General features: G+C 48.0%; 1 protein-coding gene across 3 annotated transcripts; it reads right to left on the minus strand.

The window, feature by feature from the left end:
• Positions 1-5,543: 5,543 nt before the first annotated feature.
• On the minus strand, positions 5,544-13,046 carry LOC144730212 (uncharacterized). 3 transcript variants are annotated; one of them, XR_013587797.1, is made up of 5 exons: positions 12,809-13,046; positions 12,288-12,470; positions 11,225-11,388; positions 10,137-10,265; positions 5,544-6,077 (listed from the first exon to the last, which is right to left on the minus strand). XR_013587797.1 is itself a non-coding variant. In XM_078610826.1 (5 exons), exons 3-5 carry the CDS (start codon positions 11,339-11,341, stop codon positions 6,048-6,050), a joined length of 276 nt encoding a protein of 91 aa, XP_078466952.1. In that variant the 5' UTR covers positions 11,342-11,388; positions 12,288-12,470; positions 12,809-13,032; the 3' UTR covers positions 5,544-6,047. The 3 variants fall into 3 exon arrangements, 1 of the variants encoding a protein (XP_078466952.1); XM_078610826.1 differs by having other exon boundaries at positions 12,809-13,032; XR_013587796.1 differs by lacking the exon at positions 5,544-6,077 and having other exon boundaries at positions 8,798-10,265.
• Between the last annotated feature and the right edge of the window lie 375 nt (positions 13,047-13,421).

Raw genomic sequence — 13,421 nt, forward strand, 5'->3', positions numbered from 1 at the left:
CCTCAATCCGATAGAGTTACTAGAGGGAAAAAACTAATCTCTTGTGACGTTTGTGGGAAAAAATTCCAACTGTAATGGTGCCTAGAATCCCACGTGAAAACGCACAAGGAGACCCATGACCAATGGTGCGGCATATGCGGACGAAGATTTGATCAGCCAGCAACTCGGCTGTGAGTCATGGTGCTGGAAGAATTTCCTTTACCATCGATGGCACTTCACCAGCAACCGTCTCGACCCTACCTCACTCCGATAGTCACTAGAGTGAGAAAACGAATCTCTTGCGACGTCTGCAGGAAAATATTCCAACTGGCATGGTGCCTAGAGTCCCACATGAGAATGCACAAGACTGGTGGACAAAGCTGCAACATCTGCGATCAAAGCTTTGATCATCCCGACAAACTGAGAAGGCATATGGAGACCCACGTAAAGAACTCCGTGTCAAGGGGCGCACGTGGCATAGTGAATGACGACAATTTTGCCAATGCGGTGTTGAAGATGTGTGAGAGCGACTCGGCTGCGAGTCATGGTACTGGGAGAATTGCCTTTGCCATGGATGGCAACAGCAGCAGCTTGTCGAATCCTGGTGGTGAGGAGGCAGAGTTGCAGACAATGGCACTTTTTGCAAAGGGCGCACACCTGCGTGCAACGAAGTTATTGCTATCACAGCAACCGCGCATGGAACGAAGGCGCATGCTGGGAAATGCCACGCCTCACCAGCGCCCGTCTCGACTCCACCTCACTCCGATAGTCACTAGAGAAAACAAATCTCTTGCCAAGTCTGTGGGAAAGCATTTTAACTGCCATCATGCCTCGAGTCCCACATGAGAACGCACCATTAAGTGTTACCCATTCCTGTGTTAGGGTGCGCTACGTACTGTATAGTACCCATTTATTAATAAATACGTGTTGCCTCCGTCAAACGTCTCCTGCGCTACTTACGCCGTTACATATGTATGCATTTGTGAGTCCACATATGACACAGGTGTAATGCGCTTGACCTTTGTCTTTTGTTTCAGATGTCTGAGAGCAACTCGGCTGTGAGTCATGGTGCTGGAAGAATTTCCTTTACCATCGATGGCACTTTACCAGCACCCATCTTAACCCCACCTCAATCCGATAGAGTTACTAGAGGGAAAAAACTAATCTCTTGTGACGTTTGTGGGAAAAAATTCCAACTGTAATGGTGCCTAGAATCCCACGTGAAAACGCACAAGGAGACCCATGACCAATGGTGCGGCATATGCGGACGAAGATTTGATCAGCCAGCAACTCGGCTGTGAGTCATGGTGCTGGAAGAATTTCCTTTACCATCGATGGCACTTTACCAGCACCCATCTTAACCCTACCTCACTCCGATAGAGTCACTAGAGTGAGAAAACGAATCTCTTGCGACGTCTGCAGGAAAATATTCCAACTGGCATGGTGCCTAGAGTCCCACATGAGAATGCACAAGACTGGTGGACAAAGCTGCAACATCTGCGATCAAAGCTTTGATCATCCCAACAAACTGAGAAGGCATATGGAGACCCACGTAAAGAACTCCGTGTCAAGGGGCGCACGTGGCATAGTGAATGACGACAATTTTGCCAATGCGGTGTTGAAGATGTGTGAGAGCGACTCGGCTGCGAGTCATGGTGCTGGGAGAATTGCCTTTGCCATGGATGGCAACAGCAGCAGCTTGTCGAATCCTGGTGGTGAGGAGGCAGAGTTGCAGACAATGGCACTTTTTTGCCAAGGGCGCACACCTGCGTGCAACGAAGTTATTGCTATCACAGCAACCGCGCATGGAACGAAGGCGCATGCTGGGAAATGCCACGCCTCACCAGCGCCCGTCTCGACTCCACCTCTCTCCGATAGTCACTAGAGTGAGAAAACAAATCTCTTGCCAAGTCTGTGGGAAAGCATTTTAACTGCCATCATGCCTCGAGTCCCACATGAGAACGCACCATTAAGTGTTACCCCTTCCTGTGTTAGGGTGCGCTACGTACTGAATAGTACCCATTTATTAATAAATACGTGTTGCCTCCGTCAAACGTCTCCTGAGCTACTTACGCCGTTACATATGTATGCATTTGTGAGTCCACATATGACACAGGTGTAATGCGCTTGACCTTTGTCTTTTGTTTCAGATGTCCGAGAGCAACTCGGCTGTGAGTCATGGTGCTGGAAGAATTTCCTTTACCATCGATGGCACTTTACCAGCACCCATCTTAACCCCACCTCAATCCGATAGAGTTACTAGAGGGAAAAAACGAATCTCTTGTGACGTTTGTGGGAAAAAATTCCAACTGGCATGGTGCCTAGAATCCCACGTGAAAACGCACAAGGAGACCCATGACCAATGGTGCGGCATATGCGGACGAAGATTTGATCAGCCAGCAACTCGGCTGTGAGTCATGGTGCTGGAAGAATTTCCTTTACCAACGAAGGCACTTCACCAGCAACCGTCTCGACCCTACCTCACTCCGATAGTCACTAGAGTGAGAAAACGAATCTCTTGCGACGTCTGCAGGAAAACATTCCAACTGGCATGGTGCCTAGAGTCCCACATGAGAATGCACAAGACTGGTGGTCAAAGCTGCAACATCTGCGATCAAAGCTTTGATCAGCCCGACAAACTCAGAAGGCACATGGAGACCCACGGAAAGAACTCCGTGTCAAGGGGCGCACGTGGCATAGTGAATGACGACAATTTTGCCAATGCGGTGTTGAAGGTGTGTGAGAGCGACTCGGCTGCGAGTCATGGTGCTGGGAGAATTGCCTTTGCCATGGATGGCACCAGCAGCAGCTTGTCGAGTCCTGGTGGTGAGGAGGCAGAGTTGCAGACAATGGCACCTTCTGCAAAGGGCACACCTGCGTGCAACGAAGTTATTGCTATCACAGCAACCGCGCATGGAACGAAGGCGCATGCTGGGAAATGCCACGCCTCACCAGCGCCCGTCTCGACTCCACCTCACTCCGATAGTCACTAGAGTGAGAAAACAAATCTCTTGCCAAGTCTGTGGGAAAGCATTTCAACTGCCATCATGCCTAGAGTCCCACATAAGAACGCACAAGGAGACCCCTGACCAATGGTGTGGCATCTGCGGACGAAACTTTTGATCAGCCAGGCAAATTCAGAAGGCATATGGAAACCCACAAAAGGGACTATTGAATATGTCTTTGCTGTTCTATTACCGAATGCTATGTTGGGCAACCAGGACGAATGATCAGCACGAGACTAAAAGAACACCAAAGAAATCTGAAATATGGTCGTAGGGTAGTTGCAGTTCTTTAGCGTCAATATGCTAAATTCCTGTTGATATGTAAACTCCTTTGTCAAGGCACTCTGCTCCTCCCACCTAGCTTAAAATACGCTGCCAAGCTTAGCAGTGTTCATTAGGAAGCTGTTTTTCCGACAGCTCTGTTCTTCACCTGAGGACGGCTGCTTGTGTTGTGGCCGAAACGTCGTGATAATTTTATTTTATTACGTAAATGTTTTTATTATTTTATGATTTCCCTTCTATGTGACTTTACCGAAAGAACCCTGCAGTCACAAAAGCTTTAAATCGAAATTGATTATTGTAATCGTTTGGATAGCTACTGACTTCGTGCTGCATGGAAGTGAATCATCAAATAACCGTTGGTACTGTACAGCTATTTTAGTACAATGGACACTAAGTGTAGTGTTGTAGAACGACACTACTGTATTGGCCCAGTATGGGGGCCGTAGGCAGGTGTCACGGGGGTCGTGTCAAGCCGTGACACTCTGCGTGAACCCAACAGGACACGTGACCGTATAAAGGGGGGCCAGGGGCCCAAAGGGAGTCACGGGGTTGGGGTTCGGGCCTTCCCGAAGGATCGGTAAGGGGGGCGTGGCATGGGGCGGGGCTGGCCACGCCGGAGTGGTTATGAGCGGTGTTTGGACGGAGAGCTGGGCTGGTCAGCGCTGTTCTGCTATGCTGCTGGGTCATCTCTGGGATGAAGCTCTCCAGTCTCTGCTAGTGGACCAGGCAGCGTGTCGGGCTGTCCTGGTCCAGTAATGTAATATCCTCGTGTATTAGTTAAGTTAGGAAAGGTGGCTACCACCTTAAGTCGTTATGTAAAGTGTTAATTGTTATGTTATCTAATAGATAGTGTTGCCTCCCAAGTTCCAGTCTGCACCTGAGTTTAACCCACTCCATAAGTACAAGATCAATGGGCTTGCATAATGTGCATGTATAATGTACGTTGATTCATTAATCCTCCCCCCCCCACTTTGCGCTAGAAGAGCGCACAAGTGTTGTCATCACATCTACGCCTCTATATTAGGAACGAAACAGGTGGACTTCTCTCAAATCTGGCTGTTGCCTGATGAAGCTAGTTATAATTACTGAAACGTCGTACTCCAATTGTAAATGTTGTGGCTTGGCTCTCCAACACACCGGTGTGCTGTACTAGTGACGAATTGGCATGTTTGTTTACGTGACAAACCTTACTAACTGGCTGTTAGGTGGTGGCAGGTTTAACGACACAATTATATATTTACGCGATCCAACACAAAAAACCTGTATTATGGATATTGGTTGCGAAAGCCTACGTGTTAAACTGCCATGTATTTTTACGTCTATTGCTGTATTTTCTTACGTACAATATATTTAATAAACCGTCCTAATTAATTAATATTTTTGTTCATAGTTATATAATTGTTGCGAGTGCGGTGTGGTCGGTGGATATTGTTCAGTAGATCAAACCGAGACAAATATTTTTGCAGCAGCTGTGGCTGCACATTGCAACATCACATTCCAAATGGTGTAGAACGCATCGCCCATAATCTGCATCTGTGTGCAAACACCAGGTATGGTTGGTAATAAACACGTTTGGTTTTAAATGAACAGAACTCGAGCTTCAGCCATATTGTTCATTATAGACCCCACTTTGTAAGCATTAATCACGCAAACCTTGCGCCTGATTCATTTGAGTCGCTGTGCTCATGAGCAACAGGGCGTTTGTGGCGAGGTGTTAATGTACCACTGATTAGCACGGTTGGCTACGTACACTGCGAAAGAAGTTCAACACATATTCTTTGGGTCTTTTGGAAAAGTCACGTAGTTGAAACAATAAAATAATAATAAAAAATGAAAATAAAGTGAAAAAAATTAACCCGTAAAAGCAAAGTTTTTCACTATAAATCCTTTATATGCGTGGCGGCTAGAGTCCTCTCGTCCTCTGGCTTGAGATGGCTGCCACCTATGGGTCAGCTGATTGCCTGCCACCATTAAGCAATTGGTAATTAAATATAATTTTTTTTCCTAAAAAGTGTAAAGTTATGGAAAACATTTTTCACGAAAATAAATTGTCACGCACAACGAGTCTGTGTGCAAAATGTCAGCTTGATTGGATCACGGGAAGTGGGTTAAAAAACGACCGAAAGATTTGCATGGTCATAAGCGCGCAAGCAAGCAAGCAAGTGAACTTAATATAAAGGATTTAAAAATACGTTTCGATCGCAACACAAGCAATCGTCATCAGGAGAAAAATGATGACGATTACTTGTGTTGCGATCGAAACGTCATGATATTTTTTAAATTATTTTGTATTCACTTTATTTTTAGTATTTTATTTTTCTATCTACGTGACTTTACCGAAAGACCTAAATAATAGGAATTCCTGCAGTCACGAAAGCTCTAAGTCAAGATTCAAGTTCAACACACATTCATACATTTTGGAAAGCGAGTATCCCAGCACGTACAATGCACTGGACCGCATGTTCGTGTTAAGTGAGTCAGGGGCTTTGTCACTGCCTACCCCATGATATAAATAATCTCAGGAAATTAAATTGCAAGTGTGCAATCTCCATTCCGGTGGGCATCGAGGATGAGTCATACCCTGGCTTGCCAGGAGGTAGTGGAACACAACTGTGGAATCCTTTCCATCTGCACGGGATAGAACGTTGACCCCATGCTCACATTCGTACGTTTTCTGCGAGTGTACTGGTTTCCCCCCACATGTAAACACTCAGTAAGTGGCTGCAAATATCGGAATGTAAAGAGAACCGCAGAGCTTGGGCGATTGTTGGTAGTGCCGGCTCACCGCCTGGCTGCTGTCTCCCCGCTCGTCTGTGGGAGACATATCGAGGTACTGAATTAGATTTATATTCTCTACATAACATGTTTCCTATCTATACAAATACTCACCTCGTGGAGTACAGCAAGTGATATTCCACGAAATAAAAAAGAAACGTACATGACCATAACAGAAGCCAATGGGTACAGCTGTTTATACACGTACTCACATATACACGATTCCTACCGATGGTTGGAACGATTCACTACTGCCGGAGAGTCAAGGAATTGTCATGATTCAGGATCATGAATGCAAACTGTCCACGTTCTCAAACCTGAGTACGATGTAAAATGTCATAGAACGCCTTTGTCGGAAGCAATTACTTCCCCATGTCACTGTGATGGGCAGATTCATGCCATTGCAGTCGGCTTACCGTAAGTTCCACAGCACTTACATGGCTCTATTAAAGACAACAGATGACCTCTACAAGATCATGGTAGACCGGTGCGCCACAGCGTTGGTTGACCTCGAACTCTCAGCCGCCTTCGACACCATCGGCCATGAGATACTCATCAGGCGGCGAAGGTCAATGTCCGGTGTATCGGGTACGGCACTGGGTTTCACCCGACTTCTAGTTCAGTCCCATATTTGAACTAGATGTACTGAATATGCTCGTGTAATATCTTCAATAATGGCGGGAGACGAGTTGACGGGGCAGCACTCTTTTATTCACACTGGTTGCACAGTAACAGGCACAACCGAGATAACGCCTATATTACGCGTGCCTGACTCGGCCACGCACTCCGTCTCTCCCGTGGGGTACGCGTACCTAACTCTGCCTTGCACTCAGGCTCTCCGGCTACGCTCTCCCCACGGGGAGCTATCAGACCCCTACGCGCGCCCGGCTCGGCCACCCACTCAGTCTCTCCCGTAGGGTACGCGTGCCTAACTCTGCCTTGCACTCAGGCTCTCCGGCTACGCTCTCCCCACGGGGAGCTATCAGACCCGCCTTGCCAGGCCACGGGTCTCGACCACTGAGTTACACAGCCCGGCCCTTACAAGGGCGTCGGGCCGTGAATCCCAAGGCCTCGCCTCTGAGCCTCACAGAGCCCCGGCCCTTACAAGGGCAGCGGGACTAGGGGTCCCAGGGCCTATCTCTTCCTCCGTCTTCTGTCTTCGCCGGTTACCAACTCCCCGAGTGCCCCCGCACATCGCCTTACATAGCCCTCCGCTCCAGGGGGCGGGGCCTATGCGGACCGCGATGTAGGCACCCGCCTGCGGACCGTGATGTAGCCATCCACCACGCGCTGTCTCACGATCCTCCCTGCCAGCACGTATCACCACTACACTCGCATCAATGAAGACATTGTCATCCATGGGAGAAGACGAGCTACCTGCGTTTGCACTTGTGGCTGTGTCAGATCTCATCTATGCACTCCCCACACACATTGTCAACCTCTCAACTTACTGAAGGTACATTTCCACACGAGTTGAAATTTACTCGTTTTGCCCAGAATATAAAAAATGGCTCCAAAGAAGATCATAAGAATTAAAGACCAATCTCTATTCTTTAATCAGTTATGAAAAGTATTAGAAAAAAAAAACTCACAATCTCCTTGCACAGGAAACTATCTGGTTTTATGAGCATTGCTTTTCCCCTTTTTTTCTGGCAACAAAACAGGTGTTAAGATATTAAAACACCAAACTGAAACCTTTTACAAGGAATTATATTCTTGCGCATGAGGGCAACATGTTCAGGAGCCACATGCCAATGTCCGAGGTATGCTGGTCACGACGAGAGGACTTCAGGAGAAACCTCGTGTAGGTTTACTATTCCTACCCCGTTTGTAATAAAGGACTCGATCACTGGGTCTGTCTTCGTTGTCCTTTATTTGGGTTCTTACACTTCTCCCACACGGCCCTCGCTCAGAGCCCCTCCGCTTGGCAACTCCACAGCTGCCTTCGCTCCCGTAGCCTCCCCGCTCCTGCAGCTCCGCTGCAGATCCCGTGCAGTCCTCCGGCTGCCCTCACTGCAGCTCCACCACTGCTCCTCGTTCCTCCGTGCTCGGTCACCGCTGGCCGACGGTGCCGAGTCTTACTCCGCGTGTGTGGCGATCTCGCCACTCCTCAACCTCCGCCCTGCGTGGCCTCACTGTAACTCCATCTCCCACACTCTCCCGTCTCTTCCGGTATCACTCCCTTAAGACCTCACCCCTCTCTCCCACGTGACCTAACTCCTCCCCCCCATGACGTCATATCCGCGAAGCCGTTTACGCCCGCATTACACGTTGAAGGAGCACAGACGACAGTGGTTTACGATGTCGTGCATCGCTTGGGTTGCATGGTCACAATCGCACTGTGGCTTGACTTTCATTTTAAATTGCGTCGTTTCACGTTGCACGATCTGTTCTGGATGACCACAGTCAAATACTGGAGAGTTTTACATTTTCCATTTGTGCATCAGGTATCCGCATCTGCCATGGTTTGTGCGGATGCAGTTTTGGGTGGACCATGAGCTTCGTGGAATATCAAACCCAGTAATCTTCTGCGTTGGGTTTTTCACAAGGTGTTTGTCAGTTCTTTTGAACTTACACTGAGAATGTCGACTGTCTGCAGTGGCAATGTGCAACGATTAAAATAAAAAGGGATACAGTTTTTAAGAAGTTGATTCTTACACGTGTAATGCAATACATGAATTGTCAGCTTAATAATAAATATTAATCGATTTAACCGATGAATCGCGCTTTAACGTTAAATTTAAAATCAAAATATATTTCCTGAAGAATGATGGTTTATTCAAACTGTGTGCAATATCAAGCAACTTCGGAACGATTTCTGAAGCACTGCTGCAATGTTTGGTGCATTGCGATACTAACGCGGCGATCCGAGTTGGATTCCTAGCCATGGCTACCGTCAGTGGTGACTGATATCTGAACCAGTCCTGAGCCTAAGCCCCGCCCCCTTCACCAAGCGTGGTGAAGTTTGGTGCAACAACCCCCATGACCAAAGCAACGTGGCGAGACCTTCATCAGGCAGTGGACTGCCAGAGGGGTGTTACACACACAATTTTGAGGAGCGACCCGTGGCGGTCAGGCAGATCACGAGGTGACCAGAGGGGTGAGGAGGGGGGCACTTAGGAGGGGCTGCAAAACCTCGATTCGCGAGCACACAGCGCCGTCTCGTACAATACAGCGCACCGATGGGCACCGCCGCTACCGCCACCGGGCTTGGCTTTCTGCGCCAGTTTCATAAAGGTTGGTCACGGGGTTGTGAAAAGGTTGCAGCAGGAACGCATGAGTGCTGCCCCACAACACAGTCCACAGCCAGCAGCTGCAGAGCAGACAGCAAACAACAGAGACCTGGAACCCTCTCTCTTTCGTATGGAGGCGGCCGAGTTGCTAGCAGCCCTTTTCCACTGGCGCATCCGATCCGTGTCAGCGCAAAGGCCCCCCACGGAACGGGTGGTTTTCCATTGGATATTTGCCGTGACGATATAAAATCAAACTGTAATACGCCGCCCTTACAAGACTTCTCAAAATGGTCTAGGGGCCAAACAGCGGCAGATGTGATGCTAATAATGAAGTGTCCATTGCGTACGACGTGAACAGCGTTAATGTGACTGCACGAATTTATGGAAACATGGCCGAGTGGTAGTTCTCGGTTCAAGCCCAGCATACACCCTGGTTAATTTAGCCAGTTTATTCACCATAAACAAAGTGGTCTGTTTCACAATGTAGGATAATAATCCCATGACACTGTATTTAAAACATTTATTGGCCACGTGTAACTACATCATGTTCCAGATTTGCCAAATCCGATAAAATACTTGCAAATTACTTTATCGAGGAAAAACCAGGTAGAAAAATCGAACACCACTCCCTACTGGCAGACATGTCCATTCACAGGCCGCTAGTGCACGCACCACGTGTCAAACAGGAACAGCTGCCATTGGGGAGGCGAGACAGCCGCAGGGCAATGGAATGGTTGAGATGAGACGTTGCTGTACGGCGCTTTGAGTTGCCGAGTTTATTTCAGCGAGCGCCCTATATCTACAAATCCTTATCCCCATCTCAGAGCCGCCCCGGTGGGCCCTGCAGTGGCCCGCGTCTCACCGCTGCGGGGTCGAAGCTGCCGCACTGGCGGATGAACTCCATCAGCTCGTCGCGCTTGGGGCAGAAGCTTCCCGCCGTGGCTCCAGATCCACCCAGGGCAGAGATCACAACCCCAGTCTCCTCCAACAGCTGCCACAGACACAACAAATCAACATCGGTTGGTTGACACCGAGGCGATCGCAAGGCAAACACCGGCTTAAAACTGAAAGATACGCATGGAGCTGCTTCTCACAATGCAGTACACGAAAACTAATAATATATTAGAGATTTAAGTTTGCATATTAAAACAAAATTCATTCTCAATTTTTTTTCTTCCAAATGTGCTATCGGCGTTTTGTCAAGAGACAAATAATCCATTCGTAAATCTCGCATAGCCATGCAGCCCGTGTGTCATTTAAATGCTGTGGGTGGCCTTTTATCTTTTACACAACAGGAGCCAACGCTTTCACATTAGCTGTGCTATGAGATTGTGCGGCGCACGAGAGTCAAGCTGAAATTGTTATTCTCAGAGCTGGAAATAAGAAAATGAAGTGCGAAACGCAAGTTTAATAAGATTGATGTTTTGTGCAGTCACTGCTGACGGGGCTGGGACGATCAACTTGCTAGACTTGAAAACTCGGTTTAATCCCAAGCGGTCAAAATCCAGATTCAAGCCCAGAACCTCATTATTGACAACGCACCGCTTTGATCTCTGAGGCACCCGGCCACTTTGCATATATAGTGTTATGAAAATGTTTTCCTTAATGTCACTTTTGTACACTCACTTTTGCCAAATTCACGTACATTTTTTAAGAGTGACAAGAGAAAACCCATGTATCTTACGTGATAATTTGTTGTGCTCTGCATTGGCAGTGATTACATAAGCACAAATAACACTCAAACGTATTTCAGTTATCGACAACTGAGTTTTAAGTTCATAATAATAAACTAATATTATTGCGCACAATTTCGGAAGTGAACATAAGTTTGCGCGCCACTCAGAGGCGGGAAGTACACTCAAACATTGCACGGGCAGTGTCGCACACCTACTTGCTGTACTGTCTCTTAACAGCTGGAGGCGAGTGGGCTCACGCATGTCACGTACGCACCTGCAGGATGTCCAAGAAGGAGCCGAGGCCCAGGCTGGAAAGGTCGCACGAGTCAAAGTGCTCGGCAAGCTGCTTCTCCAGGCGTGACAGCGCGGGCAGGCCCAGGAGCTCTGCCATCTTACTTGCGTGGCTCAGCAGACGGACCAGCTGCTCGGCTACCGCCTCTGTGAAGGAGAGGAGCAATGCCATTGTAGAGAGGACAACGATTTTGTAACTCGCTCAAATAGGCTCGACAATTGCAACTCTCTCTCCGCCCCCCCACCCCCATGTCTCATCTACGACTCCCCGATACGTTTCATCGCCAGATTCCAGAAGACTAAAAAAACCAAGTTTAACACGAAGGCCTTCGCGACCAATATTAGCAGCAATAGAGATTTTTGGATTAGGCCGAATAAATAGTGCATATTTACGCGTATTATTGAGAGCATATTTACATGATCTAACCCAAAAATCTTGATTATGGACTCAAAAAAACGCTGGCAGACTTCTCACTCACACCCGTATGCAAAACGATATGGCCCTAATATTCCAATTGTTCAACTATCCCCCGAACCAGTCCAGAATCAATTTCAAGTTCACACTCAGCATTCTGAAGGTCCTCCGTGGTCTGACCCCTCATGTACAATACAAGAAACTACATTTTATTCAGATTGTGCTTTCGATATCGTGTCATGAGACGGAGGATCCACTCGGATCTCTCACAGAGCAGCGAAACCCGTCGTATTGGAGAATGGCCCACAGAAGAGAACATCACAAAGCTACCTCTGACATCGCTTCTAGTGACCTCTGGTCCACACAATAAAGGGAAGCACATTCCATCCCACTCTGAACATGAGAGTAATGTCCGTCGCATGAAAGTTGAGCCGATATTGGACTTGGTCAAATTAGCAGGAAAGTTTGATCACCAAGCACGTGCATCAATCGGTTGAACGTTAGTTTTTGGCATAGAGATCCGCAGAAAATATATATTTTTGGATCATCCGAGATTTTTAATCATTCGTAGCCATGCTCCCCGTCATTAGCGCGGATAATCGAGAGTCTACTGTAAATGAAAATTTGTCACCTTACTCTCCGGAGGACACGGCGGTCTGTTGTAGGGATTGCTGATGTTGCCGAGAAACGCGGCCGGTTTCTCCTTGACCACGAGGTCGCAAGGAGTCTCGAGCGAGCCACAGCACAGAGCCAACTGAAACAGCTTCCGGGCCAGCGTGTCCTCTTTCACCTGCCCCAGGAAGTCCTGCACACACTGTCGGTGGAGACAACAAAGGACCCAAACCACGTGCAGCCATTTCGCACTCTTGGGACAAACAGAGGGTGAAACATGCATAGATGTCTGACCGATTTCAATGCCCACTCTTACTTTTGTCTTAACGTGACTGAATTTTGTAAAAGCGATGACCCTAAATGTTATAGAGGAGTGTTAATTCAGTGGTAGAGCAAGTATTTTGATACTGGTGGAAGTATCCACAGACTTGAAACGTATGGCGATTATCACTCATTCAATAATTCCGAGGACAAATGTATTTTGGGAAATCTTTGACAAATCTAAGCAGATGCATGAAGTCCAGATGCCATGGCCCCCACCTTCTTCAGTTTATTCACAAAGATGTCCTCGGCGTTCTGGAAGACCTGCAGCACGATCTTGGCAGCCGGCTGTGTCGTGAACTGTCGGCGGAGATCGGCGCTCGTCCCTGGCAAGGGGAACGACTCCAATAGGTATTTCTTGATCTTGTGTAGCCGGCCCTCCACCTCCTGCTTGATGTCGCACTCGATGCGAGCCAGATAACGGTACATCGCCTCCCGCTCGCCTTCCTGGGCCTTGCCGATCACCTAAACAAGCAAAGCAAAGTGAGCAACCGTGGTGGCCACAGGTGCAGCGCAGTGCTGTAGTTGCGATGATGAAACACGTGATGGAGGAGTGGTTCAACGGCGAATGCACGGTGTGCTGGCAATGCACGATTGCAATCGAGAGATGGGGTTGGTGGATCATCCTAGCAGCAGTGGCTTGTGGCGAGCCATCTAACAAAGACAGTCACCGCATCACTCGCTTCTGCGGCCAACTGGAATGCTCTTCCTTCTGATATTAGGAAGCCACTTTTAAATAGAGATTGAAAACGACTTTCTTTATAACTGCTTTTTGTGTTCAGTGTGTTGTCCTTCTCCACACCTTTGATTAGCACAATTGGTTACGAACACT

The sequence above is a fragment of the Lampetra planeri genome, chromosome 35 (genome assembly GCF_965212315.1).
Source record: "Lampetra planeri chromosome 35, kcLamPlan1.2.h2, whole genome shotgun sequence".
In the NCBI taxonomy this organism is placed as follows: domain Eukaryota; kingdom Metazoa; phylum Chordata; class Hyperoartia; order Petromyzontiformes; family Petromyzontidae; genus Lampetra; species Lampetra planeri.